At 44.7% G+C, this 23,475-nt stretch overlaps 1 protein-coding gene across 1 annotated transcript in view; it reads right to left on the bottom strand.

The window, feature by feature from the left end:
• The window catches only part of LOC147697775 (E3 ubiquitin-protein ligase TRIM39-like), a 367,381-nt gene that overhangs the window by 190,749 nt on the left and 153,157 nt on the right, over window positions 1–23,475 (bottom strand). The window contains exon 3 of the mRNA XM_086933341.1: window positions 666–878. Coding sequence (XP_086789467.1) covers window positions 666–878 — 213 coding nt within the window. The remainder of the gene's footprint in view (window positions 1–665; window positions 879–23,475) is intronic.

Genomic DNA, 23,475 nt, shown 5'->3' with positions numbered 1-23,475 from the left:
GCAGGGTAAATGTAGGTGTACCTTGTCTTGTCATGTCAGCCGAGGATGACGATTGTGATGAACCTTATACACAGTTGTTATGAGGAAGATGGCAATCCTGCTGTGCATCTGAGAATCCTCATTCATAATATATGAGGCTAGTTTTCGGAGAAAACCACACTTCATTTATGCAGCACCTAATTAGGTAAAAGGTCAGCACCAACACCATTATGTAGTACAATGGCAGGGTAAATGTAGGTGAAAGGTTAGGAGACTACCCAAGCTTATATTGGGGTACATTGCGAATCATAACACTCCTTCCTGGAAAGGTTTGGGGTTTTCCGTCAAATGGGGTCAAAAACAGCGGAGTCCCAAAATACAATTTCCCCATACAATTTCCATTTCCATAAGGAATTTTAGACAGAGCTACAGAGACAACAGCTGAACCTAATTGTACAATATCTGGAGAAAGCTAGATCTTTACCCAGGAAGCTAGATCTTTAATCAGAAAGCTGGCTTGCAGTCTTTTGGGGTAAATGCACCCACTAGTTTTGGAGAAATTAAGGTTCAAAATGTATAGATATACTGACAGTTGAGATGAAAGAAAGGTGGAAAAGGGTGAATATATATGAGTTAGCATCTCACATTTAATAACTCTATACACACCTTCTGATTTGAATACTCACCTGTAGTAATTCCACAGGTGACTGCTGACACTTCCTCTCTATGTCCTGGATCAGAACAGTGAGTGAGAAATGTTTCTCATTCCTCCCCTGTATCACCTGCGTGATGGTCTCCACTTCATCCTCTATCCTGTTGAGGAGCGTTGTTTTCTCCTTTTGCAGCATTACTATCAGCGCGTTGAGGTCTAACACCGTTTCTTGATTCTTGATTTCTTCCTTGAATAAAACAAAATCAAAACATGAAAATGCACCCCAAAATCTCACTGGTGTGTTACAATGCAGTGGAAATGGGAAATAGTAACAATCAGATGACTAGCTGTGCACATGATAAATGGCACATCATGTTCAGTCATGTGCAAACATTAGTGATATCATATATGATGTGATGTGGTATTACATGCATAAACAAATATGAGAGGTTATAAAGATGAATTTTAGGGGAGAGGGTCAAGGTTATCTATCATTCTACTGTAACCCTATGACTACCTGTGTGTATTCCAGCTCCTGTGGCAGATACTTTCTCAAATATTTGTTCAAATCTTTTACAGACCTTGGAGAGGCGCTTCTCTTAACATATGTGATATATGTATATAAATAAATAAATATATATATATATATATATATATATATATATATATATATATATATATATATATATTCACTGAAAAAACCATAGGTTATAGACCATATATAGTTAGGGATTAGCATTTACAAAACCTTATTTTACTCGCACAAAACCATTGAAATTCGCATATATAGTTAGTTGCACTAACTATATATCGCGCACCCGCAATCCACTGCTGATGATGTCACATATTACATCATTCATGACATGGTCAGTGACATCACTGATGACATCACTGATGACATCTCAAATGACATCACTGATGACAACACCCAGTGACTGTATGTTTCTGTAAAGTTAAAATATGTCTTTCATATTGAAGAATGAGTGGATGTATAAGTGTCTGGATGAAGGATTTAGTAGGTGCATGACTGACTGTATGAGTGAGTGATTTAATGTGTCTCACTGAGCGCATGGGTTAGTGACTAAACTGTCTTAATTTGTGCTTCATTATGTCTGTGGTTCTGTAAACTGCTGCATGTGTTGATCAGTAGCTATGTGAGTAACTATATGGGTTATTGATTGATTGTCGAAGTATTTGTATGGGAGACTGAGTGTGTGTGTGGCTGGCTGGGAGATGTGTAACTCTGTGCAGATCAATGTGTTCTTGTATCAATGATGGTATAAGAGAGTAAGTATGTGTTAGTATAGGTTTGAAAATGTAAGGTACTCTATGTTTAACTGTATTGATTAGAAAATGGAAGTGTGATTGATTCTTTACAGGACTGACTAGGTGTGTGAGTAACTCCATGGATGAGTGGCAGAGTGTGAGTGTCTGTATAGGTGTATGAGTGCATATGATAGTGTTGTAAAGATGAGTGATTGTATGTATGAATGATTGTATGGGTGAATGAGTGAATCTGTGTTTAGACATAGGAATCAGTGAGTGCGTATGTAGTAACTAGTATTGGTGTGTCAATGGTTTAAAAAATTATGGGGCATATTACCAAGCAATAGCGATAATTATCGCTATTGCTTGGTTAGCGGGAAAAATTTACCGCTGAGCTGCGGCGATTTTTACCGCAAATAAACCTTGGTATTACCAAGGTTTAACGCAAATGCGATAAAAATCGCCGCAAAGCATGAATATCGCTGAAAAGTCAGCGATATTCATGCATTAGCGAGCTAATGCTCTTAGCCATGTTATCCACCTCCCATTGGATAACATGGCTAAGAACTGCTCAGGGCAGGTGTTAGCTTTTGGAGATATTCGCGCTTAGCGCGAATATCTCCAAAAGTTGGTAATAGGAGATAGCGATGTTAGCAACTGTTTTCAGTCGCTAACATCTTGGCACGCCCACTTTGCATCTCATTAGTGATAAATATCACTGACATGCAAAGCGGGGCCCAAGATGGTCGCTATCTCCTACTAGCTGTCGCTAACTGGTGTTAGCGACAGCTAGGTAATAGGGAGATAATTTTATCTCCGCTTCCTTGGCTTTTAAAGCCAAAAAAGCGGAGATAAACCCCCTTGATAATATGCCCCTATATTCTGTATTTTACACTGGATGTAACAGAGGTTATATTAAAGTGTGAGGAGATGCATTGTATTGTCACATGAATGATATCATCAGTGATATCATCAGTGATGTCATTTGAGATGTCATCAGTGATGTCATCAGTGATATCATCAGTGATGTGATCAGTAATGTCAAATGAAATGTCATCAGTGATGTCTTCAGTGATGTCATTTGAGATGTCATCAGTGATGTCATCAGTGATGTCATTTGAGATGTCATCAGTGATGTCATCAGTGATGTCACTGACCATGTCATGAATGATGTAATATGTGACATCATCAGCAGTGGATTGCGGTTGCGCGATATATAGTTAGTGCAACTAACTATATATGCGAATTTCAATGGTTTTGTGCGAGTAAAATAAGGTTTTGTAAATGCTAATCCCTAACTATATTTGGTCTATAACCCATGGTTTTTTCAGTGAATTTTCAAGGTTTTGTAAATGCTAATTCCTAACTATATATGGTCTATAACCTATGGTTTTTTCAGTGAATTTCAATGGTTTTTTAATAGCAAATATCAAAATCTGTAAAATGTGAAGTACGTGGTAGGTAAAAACATTTTCGTGTTTATGCACGCTGATGTGCTTTGAACGCTGCCCCCCCCCTTTTTCTTTTAGGAGTATTCTCTCTTTGCAGATAGTGAAGGGTAGGTAACGCAGGCCTTTGCCCCCGTTGTAATCCGTCGTGCCTGCTTCCCTCTCCATTTGATTGATTGTTATCCTAGCATTTATTGTTTTGGAATTGGTTCTCTTTGGTTCATTCTCTATTTACAAACAAGCACAGAGTCACAATACTCTGTTTAGTCTTTGCAGATAGTGAAAAATCGTTAAGAAGACAAAATGAATCAAGCAAAATCAGTAGGCCACTAATGGGATCTCTTCTTGACCTCGCTAAAATAGAAACATTAGGAACAACACCTCATAAGAAATACGAAACTAGTGAGAGGAACTGAGCTCGACGCCATGATGGCTGCAAGACAGCTCGGCTCCGCCGCCCACCCCGCCCAAAACAACGACAAACCCTATGCAAATATTCTAAATATATACAACACACCAGCCAAGTAACAGGGTAAAACGTTTTATTAAATAACTATTTACATGGCAGCCTGCTACAACATCCATCACTGTTCCTGTCGAGGTAGCATAGCTGGCGGCCTTGGGGTGGAGGACCGTTGTGCAAATTGCCCGGGGACGACACCATGCACCTAGGCTCGTCCCCATTACATCCAGAGGTGATGTCCGACAAGTTGTGTGGGGGGATGCCTTGCTGATGCCGCCACCCCCACCACCACCTTCTTATTGCCTGATCCGGCTAGCTCAATGGATCGAGCATGAGACTCATGCACTCTGATCTCCTTGGCCTCAGTCAAGCATCAATAGTAAGATTTTCATAGGTGAGTGTAGGTTCATGGTTTTCCATCCACAGACTAAAAGCCTGGAGTGGGAGTGAAAGAACAATAACTAGGTAAGAAGGAAGGCAGAGGTTGTGGGAAGGACTCTGGATATGGTATGTTGCTTGGTCCCTGAGATGCTTCGATGTCACTGCCTTGCACAAATGGCATAAGTCCTGGATGTTGGGTGCAATAGTTAAGGGTTCCGAGCAACGCTTATAACACTGTCTGAAGCTTATTTGCACCTGCTGCAGCTTCACTATTCTCAAAGTAAATGGGGCTGTTTTTGGACCTGACTGCATTGGAAAACAATGTGATGCGGTGCCTCCCTGAACCACTTGACGGAGGCCCCCGAGATAATTGCGCCTGCTCCACACCTTGTCCCACAATCCGTTTGACCTGAAGACACGTCCTGTGGTGCCCTGGTCCGACCATCACATATACCTGCGCCAGGACACGGCATGGGGTGCAGTAGAAGAGAGAGGCGGCGCGAACGAGCCTCCCCCACCTCCCCAGGTGGAGGTTTCTCAGCTACACCCCAGCGCTTCACTCGACCAGCTGACTTGCGCCCGCTCTTGCGACACAGTGCCTCGCTCGGCCAGCTGAATTGCGCCTGCTCTTGCTATTACAACGTCTCACCTGCCATCCAACGGAATTGCACCCAATCTTGCGGTACAGTGACAGGCGGCTGCTACGGAGCTCACGAAATGGCGGTCGGCTCCACAGACTTGGGCCTGGCCTGCAAAGATGGCTCTAGGCAACCGTGGAACTCGGACGCTTGACTGCTAGGGCATGGGCCCCGTACCCAAAAGAGACCCCTCAGCCTTGAAGATTCTACAACAGTCACCGGGACCCCCGACTCCCGTAGACTTCCGGTGAGGAGCGTCTGCCATGATTGCACACGGAATGGCCACGACGTAGCCACAAGATGGTGGTGCTCTCATGTTAACGCCAGCTTCAGTCTGAAACATCCAGAAACACTGTAGACTACCAATTCGATCAGTTCCGGTGGAGCCCCAACGTGACCCGGTAGAGAAGAACTTGCCCTCCCCTCTTTGAATGATGGTTCTTGTTGCCTGTCCCTTCTCTTGTCATTTAACAGAACTTTTTGGACTGCTGAAAGGGGTTGTGTTCCGACCGCTGGTTGGTGGAGACATTTTGACTATATTCTGGACCTGCGTTGTCGCGTAATGCGTCATATGACGCGCCGCGTCAGCGCACCCGGAAGTGCTCCGGTGCACGAGGCGCAGCTTCCCGGAAACGAGCCAGAGCGCGGCGCGCAGCGCGTAACGTAAGCATAACAGGTCATGTGACTTGTTAATAAAACTTTTCATTGGTTCATTTTACTTTTGTTATTCTAATGATGAAAGGCTTGGTCATATGACCTAAAAATAACGCTTTTCATTGCTTTCGAACATTTTTTTTTCCTAAATGATGAAAGCCCCACCTTTTTTTTTCTCGTTCTGACTTGTAAAGCAAAGGACCCAGATGCATTTACAGTTTATCACAAACAATGTTCCAGGCTAATGTATTTTCCCGGGAAATTTACAACTGTCCTGCAAGTAAAATATTCCTATTTCGAGAAAAAGGGCGTTTCTTCGTCCCATGAGGGAGCCGTTGAGCAAAAGAGGCTCGGCCTGCTGTCTTAGTCGCTGATAGGCATGAATATCGGATTCTTATCGATCACTTTATGTTGCAGGAGTGGAAAACACAACAGCCCTTGACCATTTATCTTTACTGCGTTCCTGCGTATTATACCTTTCAACCGTCATGTAATCGGGCTGATTTATTTCACTTGCCTTTTACTCATTCGAAAACAGTGGCTATTATTCAAAACTATACCAAAAAAGGTACTACTACCATGTTTTGTTTTAAAAACCTTTATTGTGAAAATGTCAGTATACAAATACGGGCCTATAACCACGTGGGCCGGCCACGGAGCAAACTGGAATCGTATATGATGAGGAGACATTTACACTGTAGAAGAACGTAACGAGCGGGCCATTAGGTTGCAAGAACTAAGGTGTCTAACAGTTGCGGAATCGGGGAACGTACATTTTATAATTAAAGTACGACAGGGCCAGTTACAATAAAATTATCTAGATATACATTAGCGGGCAAGTACCATGGGTGACGTTAATTCGAACTTTCAAACGTACAGTAATCAATAACACATCAGAACTTAATATCAATAGGGATGTCCAAATGTTCAATCAATTCTCGTCCCCGCCCGCCATGTGCTTCAAAACTGCATACGTATTTCGTGATATCAAGGTTGGGCAACCAGTACACAACAAGGAGTTACGAGTCCCATTTATATCGGCGCCATTTTGTGCGAGGCCGGGCAGGTCCAGGATATAGTCAAAATGTCTCCACCAACCAGCGGTCGGACCGAACACCTTTCGGCAGTCCAAAAAGGTTCCGTTAAATGACAACAGAAGAAATAGGCAACAAGAACAATCAGTCAAAAGAGGGGACGCTTTCGTGAATGGGGCCCATGCCCTAGCAGGCAAGCGTCCGAGTTCCAAGGTGTCCCAGGGCCATTTTAGTGGACCAGGCCCAAATCCAAAGAGCTGGCCACCATTTTGCGAGTCCTGTTGCAGCCGGCTATCGCTGCACCACAAGAGTAACCGCAATTCAGCTAGATGGCGGGTGAGTCACTGTACCGCAAGAGCGGGCGGAACTCAGCTGGATGGGGGGTGAGGCACTGTGCCGCAAGAGCGGGCGGAACTCAGCTGCAAGGCGAGTGAAACGCTAAGAGGCGCCCCACTGCAGATGAGGTGCCTCTACCTGGGGAGGCGGGAGAGGGCTGTTTGCGCCGCCTCCCCCGGGCACGCCACGCCGTCTTTCGGCGCAGCATTGTAGGATAGCTACACCAGTGCGGCAACTTGCTGGACACCACCTCGGTGCCATCCGGATCTCGGCGCGTTCGAGTCGTTGTACCGCAAGAGTGGGAGGAAAACTGTTGGATGGCGGGTGAGTCACTGTACCGCAAGTGCGGCTGCAACTCTGCTGAACGGCGAGTGAAACGGCAAAGGGCGCCGCACTGCACATGAGGTGCCTCCACCTGGGGAGGCGGGAGAGGGCCGTTTGCGCCGCCTCCCCCCCCCCCCCCGGGCACCCCACGCCGTCTTTCGGCGCAGCATTGTAGGATAGCCACACCAGTGCGGCAACTTGCTGGACACCACCGCGGTGCCATCCGGATCTCGAAGCGTTGTGCTGCCTTCGGCCTATTCGCACATCGGTCCGCTACTGACGCCGCCTCACAGGCCAACGGATTTTGTAGGCTTTTTATAGCCCAAAGCCGCATAACAGGTCATGTGACTTGTTTATAAAACTTTTCATTGGTTCATTTTACTTTTGGTTTCCTAATGATGAAATGCTCGATCATATGACCTAAAAATAACACTTTTCATTGGATTGAAACATTTTTTTTTCCCAAACGATGAAAGCCCCACCTTTTTTTTTCTCACTCGGCAATCCAAAAAGGTTCCGTTAGATGACAACAGAGGGGACAGGCAACAAGAACCATCAGTCAAAAGAGGGGAAGGCAAGTTCTTCCCTACCCGGTCACGTTGAGGCTCCACCGGAAGTCATCGAATTGATAGTCTACAGTGTTTCTGGATGTTTCAGACTGAAGCTGGCGACAGCATGAGAGCACCACCATCTCGTAGCTCCGTCGTGGCCATTCCGCAAGCAATCATGGCAGCCGCTCCCCACCGGAAGCCTGCGGGAGTCGGGGGCCCCAATGACTTTTGTAGAATCTTCATGGCTGAGGGGACGCTTTCGAGAATGGGGCCCAAGCCCTAGCAGACAAGCGTCCGAGTTCCAAGGTGTCCCAGGGCCATTTTAGTGGACCAGGCCCAAATCCGAAGAGCTGGCCGCCATTTTAAGAGTTCTATGGCAGCCGCCTATCGCTGCACCGCAAGAGTGGGCGCAATTCTACTGGATGGTGGACGAGACGCTGTAGCCGCAAGAGCACACAGCGCAGCAAAAGCGGGCGGAAAACTGCTGATTAGTGACTGAAACGGTAAAAGGGCGCCCCACTACAGCAGACGAGCCTCCACCTGGGGAGGCCCGTTCACGCCGCCTCCCCCCCCCCCCCCGGGGCGCCCCACGGCGTTTTTCGGTGCAACATTGTAGGATGCCAAGACCAGTGCGGCAAGTAAAGAACATCACCTGGGTGCCGTCCAGATCTCGGCACGTTGTGCTGCCTTCGGACTATTCGCACAACAGACCGCTACTGACGAGACACAGTGCAGCAAAAGCGGGCGGAAAACCGCTGAATGGCAAGTGAAACGCTAAAGGGGCGCCCCACTACAGCAGACGAGCCTCCACCTCGGGAGGCCCGTTCACGCCGCCTTCCCCCAACACCCCCCCCCCCCCCCCCCGGGGCGCCCCACGCCGTTTTTCGGTGCAGCATTGTAGGATGCCAAGACTAGTGCGGCAAGTAAAGGACATCACCTGGGTGCCGTCCAGATCTCGGCGCGTTGTGCTGCCTTCGGACTATTCGCACAACAGACCGCTACTGACCATTGTTGCTGTGTTTACATTTTTTTTAACGTGTTTACTGTTTTTGGTGCTTTGTATATATTTATAAGTTATTAAAGTGTTATAATCCTACTACTTTGTTGGAGTGCTATATATTTTTAATGTGACACATAATTGTGAAGACTTTGATGTACAAAAAGGCATCCCTGGAATCTTCCGCTTCAGGCTCGGTCCCACACACCCTCACAGTGAGAATCCCCTCCCCAATCACAATACAGGATCGTTATCAGATAGTAGGAACGCGTGTGGTGTGACGGATCTCATGAGGTGGGGGCCTTGATCTACTGTAACTCCTTTGAAGAGGGGTGATTCTTTACAGTTGAGGCCATAAACTACATCCGCAGGGCTAGGTGATAGCCTGGGACCGGCCTGGACAATCAGACACAAAGGAAGAGGAGTGTCAGAGGGTGCGGTAGTGAATAGGGTGAAAGGGAGGTGTCGGGCGGGCACAGGGTGTGATTCTCAGGGAAGAGCAGCGCAGATGGGGGGAGGTTTATGGCCCATGCATGAGAGAGAGAGCGGGGGTGACCAGTGCGTGGGGGAGATGCTTGCGAGAGTGGGGAGCCGTGCTGAGGATCGGCGGCGTGCAGAGAATGGGTCTGGTCAAGGCATCTAAAATGGCTGCCGTGCACGACAAAAGTGTGGCATTGGAAAAAAAGCAAGATGGCGCAGACAATGTTTATCAATACGGATTAATTTATAACAATTATTTTTAACAATATATTTACTCGCAGTGTCAAAATGGCGGTCAACACTTCCTGATTTCCTTCAAATCGAACGTTAACAGACGTCACGCAGCAAAAAAAAAACGCTCACGCGCAGCCGCTGGAAGACAAGTATCAACATATATGAGCATCCTCAGCCACCCTCAGAAAACATAGGGGGTCAGGATACGACTCCCGTACCCCCTTATACCCATTTCTCACATTGTTTTTCCTCCATCTTGTAATTTAATTAAAACGAAACACAAAATGGCGAATTCCCGTTTTGCGTCCCGATTCGCTACCCGGTTCGCGAACCGGAAAGCGCTTCTACCGCAAAAAATCAAATTTTTTTTATTTGCCCCACGGGACCCTTTAATAACCCCAACATCATTCCTAGGGGGTCAAGAAGGATCTACCTTGCCCCCTTTCATTAAAATCCCCCTTCGTTTTTCTCCTCTTCTTGTCTCTCGATCCTACCGAGAGACAAGATGGCGGCCGCTCTGGACTGTTTAGAATGTTGACAGACACCGGAGAGCCAATCAGCTTCGCTTCGCAAAGCTCCGTTACGCGAAAAGTTTGCGAACCGGAGCGCTACCCGGAGCGCTGTCACAGATATATCTGTTTTTTTAAACGTTAATTTCTCAAAATCCTCTGGAGCACATATATTGAGACCCAGCAAAGGCGCATCGGGCTAAAAGTCCCTACAATTTTGCAAAGTTTCGTGCAAATCCATTCAGCCGTTCGAGCTAAAAGTGAGGCCAAACGCCCTATGGAAAAATGAATGGGAAAAACGCGTTTTGGGACCCCCCTTTTTTCTCGGCCCCCCCTTGACGAATCCCCCCCAAATTTTTAGGGGCTGCTCAGAAACAAAATGTGCCATTTTCCTGAAAATTTCCACAAACGCCAAAGTTATTAGACATAGAATTTTCAAAAGTCCCATAGAGAAAAAATCCTAACTATATATACCTACTGGCGACAAAACTTTGTTTGTTCCACAGCAGGCATCTGAAGAAGTCACTCATGACGAAACGCGTCATGCCAAAGCTGTTCTTTGATATTAAATCACTTACCTGGATCCCCACTGTGTCCCTCTGATTCTTCGTTTGGTTGGATCTTCGGTGCTATATATATATATATATATATATATATATATATATATATATATATATATATATATATATATATATATATATATTACCTACTGGCGGTCACCAGTAGGTAGTTATAGTTAGGATCTACTTTTCATAGGAAATCCGCAACATTCTATTGGGAATAACTTTGGCGCCGGTGGACGAATCTTCGCGAATTTCTCAAAGTTCGTGGGCCACTCCGCTCCTTCCCTGAAAATGTGGGGGGGATTCGTCAAGCGGGGGCCGAGATAAAAGGGGGGTCCCAAAACTTGTTTTCCCCATGTTAATTTCCATAGGGCGGTTGGCCTCACTTTTAGCCCGAACGGCTGAATGGATTTCCACCAAACTTGGCAAAATTGTAGGGACTGGTAGCCCGATGTGCCTTTGGTATGTCTCAAGATATGTGCTCCAGTGGATTTTGAGTAATTTAGGTTCAAAAAAATATATATATCTATGGCAGCGCCCCAGTACGCGCACCGGGGAGCGCTCTGGGCGCGCCACGCAAGGTGCGCACGGAAAGCTGTTTGGCTCTCGGGTGTCTGTAAACATTCGAAACAGTCCGGACCGGCCGCCATCTTGTGTCTCGGTAGGATAGAGACACAAGAGGTGGAAAAAAAAAGGGGGAAATGACCGTAAGGGGGCAGGGATAGACCCTTTCTGACCCCCTAGGTTTGATGTGGGGGCCATAAAAGGGCCCAGCGGAGCAAAAAACCGGGGAGCGGACCATGGGGAAAAAAGAATGACAGAGTTTTTAAAAAATGTTGCCTTTTTTTTATAAATTGGAGGTAGTTCTAAAAAGAACTGTTTTTTTTCTTCTTTTTGTTGTTTTATATTGTTTTATTGTTTTTTTGAACATTTGTAACTTTTTTGGGGTTTTCTGAACAGTTTTATATATTTTTTGTATTTTTCATGGGGAGAAACGAAAAAACAGGGAAATGAAAATGGCTCAACTGGAGAAAAAAAAAAAGAAAAGAAATAATTAGGGTTTATTGGGGCATTTGTGGTTGTCCCCAGCAAGGACGATGAGCTTTATGCTCTGTTCTCCATAGGAGATGGTCTTCCCACAATGTTTACAGGTTATTCGGAAATCCGCAAACCATGGCTGAATGCAAGGCATCGTCTCTCTTGCTTCTTGTCCCGACGGAGTGCGTTGCTTTCTTTTGGAGGAGGTGCTTGTAGTTTGGGGAGGGTTTCTGGCCAGTTCCCTCATCTCTGCAGCAGAATAGTTGATTGGATGCCTGCGCTGCATGTGTCTAATCATTGTGTTGTTTCCGAATGAATATTTTTTATTAGGGTTCCCCCTAGAAAGTTCCATGCCACAGATTAGGCAAGGCATTTACTTTTTTCTTCCCCTCTGGGATCGAAAAAACTCCCATATAATGTGTGGTCTTGGCTGGTATGGGGTATTGTGTTCTTCAAGCCATCTTCTCCTCCCCTCCTCCTCCTCCTCTTCCTCCTATTGTTGACCACCAATGTAATCTTGTGGTGGTCCTCTTGGTGGTTGCGGTGGTGGTGGTGGTGCAGATGCACCAGCTGCTGCTGCTACTGAAGCCATTATATAGATCAAAAAGGTACAGAGAGGTACAAACAGGTCTTCCTAAGTCAAAGGACAAAGTAAGAATAAGGAAAAAAGGTGGGGTCTTTCATCATTTGGAAAAAAAAACTGTCCTGAACCAATGAGAAGTGTTATTTTCAGGTCACAAGTCCAGGGATTTCATCATTATGAAACCAAAACTGTTCTGCACCAATAAAAAGTGTTATTTTCAGGTCACATGACCGACGCGCCCCCGGGCACTCCCGGTGGCTCGCCCCGGGTCGCGTCACGTAAGCGCGTCGGATGTTTACGTTGCGCGATCGTATTCGCTCGAGTGCTTCCGGGTGCGCTTACGCCATGCGTATCACGCGGATGCGGCTACGCGATACGTCACGATCATGTTTTCGTTCGCGACATTGGCGCTAAGGGACGCTTCCCGGTTCACGCACCGGGGTGCTTCAAACGACTACGCTCTCCGGGGCGCTCACCGGGGCGCGCCCCGGGAGCGCTCCAGGGTCAAAAATAAAAATTTAAAAAAAATAAAATTGTTTAAAATAAAAATAAAATATAGGATTCATTCATTTTCAAAAATATTACATTTCATAGCTATAGACATTTGCTATTAACCAAATTTTGAAATTCAAAGAAAAAAACATAGGTTTGGGGCCTTATATATAGTTAGGAATTAGCATTTAAAAAACCTATGAAATTCACTGAAAAAACCATAGGTTTCACACCAGTTATAGTTAGGAATTAGCATTTAAAAAACCTATTAAATTCACTGAAAAAACCATAGGTTTCACACCAGTTATACTTAGCTGGAAATTTTACTGACATAAAACCATTGAAATTCCACGTTATAGTTAGTTGGACTCACTATAACTTGCGCGTGTAATGCACTGCTGATAACGTCACATATTACATCACTCATGACATGGTCAGTGACATCACTCATGACATCACTGATGACACCATCTTTGTGACAGAGTGACAGACCTCCTTTCAGTGTAATGTAACCCTTAAAACACATATTCGAAAATAGAAATTAACATTTTCAAAAAAATGGAGATATCCATACCAGTTACAACAACCAATTCAGTAATACCACCATCTATATACACATCCACTTATTCACCAACAGTTCTATATAGTCACTCATACATATACTCACTCATCATATTAGTGATACACCTATACATCCTGTTACACACTGACAGTCATCCAAATGTTACTCACACACATACTCACACATGCAAATAAACTATTGAACATCCATTTATTTGCATATACAACTATATACACACTACCACCTTACTTCTAAGGAAACCTACACATACTTACTCTCTTAAACAATCACTTATAGAAACACATACTTATTTAAACAGGAACTCTTACAATCTCACATATACTAACTTATAAACATCAATACTCACATATACTAGATTAAAACATATGTCGTTACTGATAAAGACACTAGTGAGACAGTCATTCACTCACTAACACACACATATACACACTCATCCCATACAGTCCTGCACATATGCTGTCTTCAAAACACATACAAACAGTGAGTCAGTCATTGATGCATCTATGTGCTAAGTAATACCCCCACCAAACCATACAGACACTCATACTGATACTAAAAAAACATCTAATAACCCATATACACACACATGTAGCTACTCACCAACCCATGCAGCCAATTATACACAAAGTGAAACACTGATACATATATTTAAATATTTAAACATTACTCGCTAATATATGTATGCACTAAGATACACTTAATAAGCCAGTTAACCAATCAATTAAAAAAAAAAACATTCATTAAAACACTTATTTAAACATTTATTCTTCCATCGACCTTTACATATACATATATAAAACATATTTATTTGTCAGAAAGACACGCATTCACTGGATGGTGTCATCAGTGATGTCATGAGTGATGTCACTGACCATGTCATGAGTGATGTAATATGTGACGTTATCAGCAGTGCATTGCAGGCGCGCAAGTTATAGTGAGTCCTACTAACTATAACGTGGGAATTTCAATGGTTTTATGTCAGTAAAATTTCCAGATAACTATAACTGGTGTGAAACCTCTGTTTTTTTCAGTGAATTTAATAGGTTTTTTAAATGCTAATTCCTAACTATATCTGGTGTGAAACCTATGGTTTTTTCAGTGAATTTCAAAGGTATTTTAATAGCAAATTTCTATAGCTATGTAATGTAATATTTTTTAAAATGAATCCTATATTGTATATTTATGTAATGCTATTTTTTATATGCATATTGTTCTTTTTTTTTTTTTTTTGTCTTGGTGCGCTCCCGGTAAGCGCAGTGATCCGGCGCGCCCCGGTGCGCGTACTGGGGCGCGTCCCGTTAGCGCACCCCCCAAAAAAATAAAAAAAAATAATGAAGGAGTGAGCATAAAGAAAGGGGACAGAAAGAGTGGTGTAAAGAGAAAGAGAGCTAGAGGGAGGAACACAGAGAGACTCTGAAATAGATAGTAAGACAGAAAAAAGGTGTTAGAGGAAGTAACTGAGAAAAGGAAAGACATGGGGTGTGACAGAGAGAAAGGACAGAGAGAGAAAAGGAAGGAGTGACAGAAAGGGACTGAGTGAACCAGAAAAGAAAGGAAAGTGATGGCATGAGTGATGTAATATGTGACGTCATCAGCAGTGCATTACACGCGCAAGTTATAGTGAGTCCAACTAACTATAACGTGGAATTTCAATGGTTTTATGTCAGTAAAATTTCCAGCTAACTATAACTGGTGTGAAACCTATGGTTTTTTCAGTGAATATATATGTATATATTTATATATATATATATATATATATATATATATATATATATATATATATATATATATATATATATATTACCTACTGGCTATTGCCAGTAGGTATATATAGTTAGGATTAATTCCCTATGGGATTTCTGAAAATTCTATGTCTAATAACTTTGGCGTTTGTGGACGGAATCGGCTGAAATTTTCAGGAAAATGGCACGTTTTGTTTCTGAACAGCCCCTGAAAATTTGGTGGGGTTTCGTCAAGGGGGGGCCGAGAAAAAAGGGGGGTCCCAAAACGCGTTTTTCCCATTCATTTTTCCATAGGGCGGTTGGACTCACTTTTAGCTCGAACGGCTGAATGGATTTGCACGAAACTTGGCAAAATTGTAGGGACTGTTAGCCCGATGTGCCTTTGCTAGGTGTCAATATATGTGCTTCAGTGGATTTTGAGAAATTAACGTTTAAATCAAGATATATATCTGTAACAGCGCTCCGGGCAGCGATCCGGTCCGCTTACTTTTCGCGTTTCGGAACTTTGCGTGCAGAAAGCTGATTGGCTCTCTGGTGTCTGTCAACATTCTAAACAGTCCGGAGCGGCCGCCATCTTGTCTCTCGGTAGGATCGAGAGAGAAGAAGAGGTGAAAAACGAAAGGGGAATTTAATGAAAGGGGGCAAGGTATCCCCCTCTTGACCCCCTAGGAATGTTGTTGGGGTTATTAAAGGGTCCCGTGGGGAAAAGAAAAAAAAAATGATTTTTCACGGTAGAAGCCTTTCTCGGGCCGCGAACTGGGCCGCGAACTGGTAGCGAAACGGGAATTCGCCATTTTGTGCTTCGTTTTAATTGTTTTGAGACAAAAATTATCGCCGCACATCGGCCACAATGCATGAATATCGTTGAAAAGTCAGCGATATTCATGCATTATCCAGCAAATGCTCTTAGCCATGTTATCCACCTTCCATTGGATAACATGGCTAAAAACTGCTCTGTGCGTGACGTTTGTTAACGTTCGATTCGATGGAAATCAGGAAGTGTTGAACACCATTTTGTCACTGCGAGTAAATATTTTGTTATAAATGAATCCTTATTGATAAACATTGTCTGCGCCATCTTGCGTTTTTGTCCAATGCCACAATTTTGTCGTGCACGGCAGCCATTTTAGATGCCTTGACCAGGGCCACTCTCTGCACGCCGCCGATTCTCAGCATGGCTCCCCACCCTCGCACGCATCTCCCCCACGCAATGGTCACCCCCGCTCTCTCTCTCATGTATGGGACATATACTTCCCCCATCTGCGCTGCTCTTCTCTGAGAATCACACCCTGTGCCCGCTCGACACCTCCCTTTCACCCTATTCACTACCGCACCCTCTGACACTCCTCTTCCTCTGTGTCCGATTGTCCAGGCCGGACCTAGGCTATCACCTAGCCCCGCTGAATATCGTTGAAAAGTCAGCGATATTCATGCATTATCCAGCAAATGCTCTTAGCCATGTTATCCACCTTCCATTGGATAACATGGCTAAAAACTGCTCTGTGCGTGACGTTTGTTATCGTTCGATTCGATGGAAATCAGGAAGTGTTGAACACCATTTTGTCACTGCGAGTAAATATTTTGTTATAAATGAATCCTTATTGATAAACATTGTCTGCGCCATCTTGCGTTTTTGTCCAATGCCACAATTTTGTCGTGCACGGCAGCCATTTTAGATGCCTTGACCAGGGCCACTCTCTGCACGCCGCCGATTCTCAGCATGGCTCCCCACCCTCGCACGCATCTCCCCCACGCAATGGTCACCCCCGCTCTCTCTCTCATGCATGGGACATATACTTCCCCCATCTGCGCTGCTCTTCTCTGAGAATCACACCCTGTGCGCGCCCGACACCTCCCTTTCACCCTATTCACTACCGCACCCTCTGACACTCCTCTTCCTCTGTGTCCGATTGTCCAGGCCGGACCTAGGCTATCACCTAGCCCTGCGGATGTTGTTTATGGCCCCAGCTGTAGAGTATCCAGACATGCCAACCCTCCCGATTCAGGCGTGAGACTACTTATTTCAGTGGTAGTCTTTCGCTTCCCGTTTCCTGCAAGGAAAAACCCGGGGGCATATTACCAAAAACTAGCGGTAATTTTTGTCTCTAACTTGTTTAGAGACAAAAATTATCGCCGCACTTCGGCGAATTTTATCGCACATAAACCTTGCTATTAGCAAGGTTTATCGCAAATGCGATAAAAAACGGCCGCAATGCATGAATATCGTTGAAAAGTCAGCGATATTCATGCATTATCCAGCAAATGCTCTTAGCCATGTTATCCACTTCCCATTGAACAAGCGCATGGTCTTTTAAAGATTTGTGAAGTACTCGGGGCGGCGGTGTGTGTGTGCCCTCTTTCAGGAGCGGGCGGGGGGGCACTGCCAGCAATTTGCAGGCCAGGCAGTGTTCAACACGTGCATCACCCTTTCTCTGCCTGCTATTGCGCTCCATGCTTCGGAAAGGTAAGAAAAAGAACGTGCATTTGAGTTTGAAATGTCCGATCTTGTAGCAGTACACTTGCAAAGCCCACACATGACAATAACCCGATTCAAGGCCCCATTCACCCGATTTTTTAAAAACAATATAGTACTCCAAGACAGTTACATTTTAAAATTTTATTAACATTTAAATATAACGAACGCAACAAAAACTGTAAATATATTTAACCATTTTTTGAAATTAACCAGAACTATAACGATAACAACAACAACAACAATAATATAACTTTTATGCCTAAATTACGCAAACATTTAGCTAATCTGCTAAAGGGGGGAGTCGCCATTTCTTTACAATAATCAATAATGAAAAATCCACATCAATAGGGTTGCCCGTTTTCTCGATGCAGCACTATAGTGCAATATACACAGCACCTGGGGTGTCAAGAGTGAACAGGTCTTTCTTTGTTCCTTAAGATGTTATCTCCGAGAATGCTGATGCATTGGTGTCTGTACACTTCTTTGTCAATTCTGTCAAGATGATAACTGCTTTATAAACAGACGATATCTTTGTTTAGTCATTATTGTTAAGTGTGTCTGAAACTACAGTGCCCTTCTGTTTTTTTTTCTTCAGGCTCTACAGAGTTTTGTGTGTTGTTCTTTTGAGCGACAATTATTCCAGAGGTTTCAGGTTCACTTGTTTTGTCCTGCAGTGAGTTAACAGCTTTAGAGAGTTCATGTTTATTTGCTATGTCCTGCTGTTCGTCAACTGCTTCAGAGACGTCAGCCTCATTTTTTATGTTTCAGTAGATCCTGGACCTGCCCGGCCGCGCCCAAAATGGCGCCGGTGTAAATGGGACTCGTAACTGCTTGTTCTGTACTGGTTGCCCAACCTTGATATCACGAGATACATATGCAGTTTTGAAGCACATGGCGGAGGCTTGTCTGCTGTAGTGGGGTGCCCCTTTATCGTTTCAGTCGCCATTCCGCCCGCTTTTGCTACACTGTGCCTTTTCCGCCATTCAGCTGTTTAGCGCCCGCTCTTACGGCTACAGCGTCTCGCTTACCATGTAGTTGAGTTGTTCCCACTGTTGCGGTGCAGCGATAGGCGGCTGCCACAGGACTCTTAAAATGGCGTCCGGCTCTTCGGATTTGGGCCTGGTCCAGTAAAATGGCCCTGGGACACCTTGGAACTCGGACGCTTGTCTGCCAGGGCTTGGGTTCCATTCTCGAAAGCGTCCCCTCAGCCTTGAAGATTGTACAAAAGTCTTGGGGGCCCTCGACTCCCGCAGGCTTCCGGTGGGGAGCGGCTGCCATGATTGCTTGCGGAATGGCCACGACGGAGCTACGAGATGGTGGTGCTCTCATGGTGACGCCAGCTTCAGTCTGAAACATCCAGAAAGAAGGTGGGGCTTTCATCGTTTGGGGAAAAAAAATGTTTTAATCCAATGAAAAGTGTTATTTTTAGGTCACATGATCTAGTCTTACATAATTAGGAAAAGAAAAGTAAAATGAACCAATGAAAAGTTTTATTAACAAGTCACATGACCTGTTATGCTTACGTTACGCGCTGCGCGGCGCGCTCTGGATCGTTTCCGGGAAGCTGCGCCTTGCGCACCGGAGCACTTCCGGGTGCGCTAACGCGTCGCGTCATATGACGCATTACGCGACAATGCAGGTGCAGAATATAGTCAAAATGTCTCCACCAACCAGCGGTCGGAATACAACCGCTTTCAGCAGTCCAAAAAGTTCGGTAAAATCTTAAGAGCGGGAGCAACTCAACTACATGGTGAGCGAGACGTTGTAGTCGCAAGAGCGAGCGGTAAACAGCTGAATGGCGGAAGAGGCACAGAGTACCAAAAGCGGGCGGAATGGCAACTAAAACGGTAAAGGGGCGCCCTACGACAGCGTGTCTTCAGGTGAAACGGATTGTGGGACAAGGTCCAGAATGAAAGATTCTTCAAAAGGGAAAAAATTCCGCTGGACCCCGGGTTATATTAGAGTCTGAAGAGGTTCATGGTATTATCACATGAATGATATCATCAGTGATGTGATCAGTCATGTCAAATGAGATGTTATCAGTGATGTCATCAGTGATGTCATTTGAGATGTCATCAGTGATGTCATCAGTGATGTCACTAACCATGTCATGAATGATGTAATATGTGACATCATCAGCAGTGGATTGCGGGTGCGCGATATATAGTTAGCGCTTATAACTATATATGGAATTTCAATGGTTTTATGCGAGTAAAATAAGGTTTTCTAAATGCAAATCCCTAACTATATATGGCCTAAAACCAATGGTTTTTTCATTGAATTTTCAAGGTTTTGTAAATGCAAATTCCTAACTATATATGGAGTATAACCTATGGTTTTTTCTGTGAATATATATATATATTCACTGAAAAAACCATAGGTTATAGACCATATATAGTTAGGAATTAGCATTTTCAAAACCTTAATTTACTCGCACAAAACCATAGAAATTTGCATATATAGTTAGGTGCAATAACTATATATCGCGCACCCGCAATCCACTGCTGATGATGTCACATATTACATCATTCATGACATGGTCAGTGACATCACTATGGTTTTTTCAGTGAATTTCAATGGTTTTTTAATAGCAAATAACAAAAGCTGTCAAATGTCAAGTACGTGATAGGTAAAATCATTTTCGTGTTTATGCACGCTGATGTACTTTGAACACTGCCCCCCTCCCCCCTCCTCTTTTCTCTTAGGAGTACTCTCTCTTTGCAGATAGTGAAGGGTAGTTAACGCAGGCCTTTGCCCCCGTTGTAATCCGTCGTGCCTGCTTCTCTCTCCATTTGATTGATTGTTATCCAAGCATTTACTGTTTTAGAATTGGTTCTCTTTGGTTCATTCTCTATTTACAAACAAGCACAGAGTCGCAATACTCTGTTTAGTCTTTGCAGAAAGTGAAAAAACGTTTAAAAAACAAAAGGAATCGAGCAAAATCAGTAGGCCACTAATGGGATCTCTTTTTGACCTCGCTAAAATAGAAACATTAAGAACAAACCCTCATGAGAAATACAAAACTAGTGAGAGGAACTGAGCTCCACACGAGGATGGCTGCAAGACAGCTCGGCTCCGCCACCCACCCCACCCAAAATAACGACAAACCCTATGCAAATATTATAAATATATACAACACACCAGCAAAGTAACAGGGTAAAACATTTTATTAAATAACAATTTACATAACTATTTTATACTTTTTGTTGCCCGATCCGGCTAGCTCAATCGATCGAGCATGAGACTCATGCACTCTGATCTCCTTGGCCTCAGTCAAGCATTAATAGTAAGATTTTCATACATGAGTGTACTTTTTGCCTTTTGGTGACTCTTCCATTCTGAACATTTTTCCACAATCCGTTTGACCTGAAACGATTACACAAATAAAACATTTAAATTTCCGGAGAAGTATAATTCACCAATAGCTTTCTCTGTGGATCTTGTTCCATTAACAATCCCAGTTCCATCACCCGCCCAGGATATCACTACTGTTAGTTGTCATTGTTGCTTCTGTTTTAATAAAAAATGTTTTAAGGTGTTTACTGTTTTTGTTGCGATGTATATATTTATAAGTTATTAAAGTGTTATAATCCTACTAATTTTTTATCGATTATTGCTCTTTGAGATATTCCCTGTCTACAAACAGAGAAGAATAGGAATATTCTGTCTCCCTTTGCAGATAGTGAAGGATGCCTGTTTTTCTCCCCACTGATTGATTGATTGGCTGGACATTTATTGTTCAAGGAATAGTTCTTTCGAGGTATTCTCTGTTTGCAAATAACGTGGAATAGAAATATTCTGTCTAGTCTTTGCAAGTAGTGAAGGGTGGGTAATTCGGACCTTTGTCCCCCGTTGTAATCTGTCATGCCCATCTACTCCCCACTGATTGAGAAACTAGTTCCACCCGGACCATTTATTAGAGGTACATCATCTGGCTCAACCGGAGAGTACCCCTAATAAAAAAGACATATGTAAAATACGAAGTAATCACTGTATCCTGTTAAACAGAAACTTTAGCATGAAACACAGTTGAAAAGGAAGGGAAAGAAATCGAACAAAATCAGTAGGCCACTGATGAGTTTTTGACTTCGCTAGAAATAGGAAACATGGAAGTGGTGAAAGAAGCCAATCTTGACGTTACAGCAGCCACGAGGTAGCTAGGCTCCGCCACCCCCCCACTGCTCCAAGCATGTCTGTCCCACCGCCCGCCACGCCCATTAACGGTAACATGAAATAGATACAAATCAACAGATACCTACCCCCATTCCGGAAACTCCCGAAGTGCAACAGGTTCGCGGCTACGCCCATCCGGAAGACGAGGCCTTCGGCACGTGTAGGGCGAGTCCTGCTGGCAGCCGTCGGCCGGGGAGGTTGTCACGTAAGGTGGGCCAGGAGAGGATCCCTCTTCTTTCTTCTATAATGTCTGCGACAACGGGGGGGGATGTCTTGCACATGCCACCGACCCCCCCCCCTGGGCCAGGAGAGGAGCCGAGGCCGACAGGATCCCTCTTCTTTCTTCAATAATGGCTGCGACAACACTGGGGGGGGATGTCTTGCACATGCCACCGACCCCCCCCCCCCCCTGGGCCAGGAGAGGAGCCAAGGCTGACGGGATCTTACTCTTTCTTTAGTGGCTGCAACAACACTGGGGGGGGATGTCTTGCACATGCCACCGACCCCCCCCCCTCCCCTCATATCTCCTGGTCTGGCCCCGGCTTGGTATGAGCTCCCCGTTCGGTCCTGAAGCGGCGCCCTGCAGGCCACGGGGGGGATGTCTTGCCTCTGCCTCCGACCCCCCCCCCTCTTATCGCCTGGTCCGGACATCACGGATATCAACGCCAGGTGTCGGCGTGGGGTGCGCTGGGAGGGAGAGGCGGCGCGAATGAGCCTCTCCCACCTCCACAGGTGGGGGCCCCTCGGCTGCACCCCCAACGCTCCACTCACCCAACAAAAGGTCTCGTCCACTATTGCGAGGCAATGATGCTCCGCTCACCCAGCGGGGGTCTCGTCCACTGTTGCGGTGCAACGGCGCTTCTGAGTTCAACTAGAAAATGAGTCCTGCGTCCAGAAACGTTCTCCTCAACTTTGAAGATTCTATAAGAGCCACGGGGGCCCCCGACCCCCGCAGACACCCCCGATGGGGAATGACTGCCATGATCACCCACGGAACGACCACGACGTAGCCGCGGGACGTCGGCGCGCTCATGCCGGCACCGGCCTCAGTCTTGAAATGACCAAAATCCTGCAAGACTACCAACTTGATCAGTTCCGGTGGGACACCAGTATGACCAGGTAGGAGACATTGTTGCCTCCCACCCCACTTTGACTGATGGTTCATGTCGGCAGTCCCCTCTGCTACCCTTCAACTAACACTTTTGGACTGCCGAAAGAGGTCCCGGTCCAACCACGAGTTGGTGGAGACATTTTGACTATACTTGGACCTTCCTGACCTCACCCAAAATGGCGCCAGTACAAATGAAACTCTCAACTCCTTGTTGTGCCCCGATTGCTCAGCCTTGATATCATGAGATATGTATGCAGTTTTTAGCACATGAATTGATATGGGATAAGACTGATTATATGTTCGGACAATGAATTGATCCAGGATGGGTATTGATTATACGTTCGAACAATGAATTTATATTAAGTTCTAATGCATCATTGATTACTGTATTTATTATTGAAGGTTCGAATTGTCGACACTTTCGGTACTTGCTCACAATGAATTATCGATATAATTTTGTTGCACTTGTCACACTTTTTACTATGAAATCAATGACCACTGACTCTGTTATGTTTTCCACAAATAAATACCCCCCCCCCCCCCCATTTACAGTTCCAGCCTGCTCCGTGGCCGGCCCACGGGGTTGTAGGCCCGTATTTGGGCACCAACATTTTTATTAAAGGTTTTTGAAAAAGCAAACGTAGTTGTAACGCGTAGATTGGTAAATTTCGAATAAATGGCCACTGTTTCAGTTTAAAAAAAAAAAAAAAAAAAAAAAGCAGGTGAAATGAAGCAGCTCAATTAGTTAAGGGTTAACAAGTATAGTAT

Source organism: Lissotriton vulgaris, chromosome 8 (assembly GCF_964263255.1).
Source record: "Lissotriton vulgaris chromosome 8, aLisVul1.2, whole genome shotgun sequence".
Classification (NCBI taxonomy): domain Eukaryota; kingdom Metazoa; phylum Chordata; class Amphibia; order Caudata; family Salamandridae; genus Lissotriton; species Lissotriton vulgaris.
The sequence above is the reverse complement of the archived record's forward strand: the minus strand, read 5'-3'. Positions and strand labels throughout refer to the sequence as shown.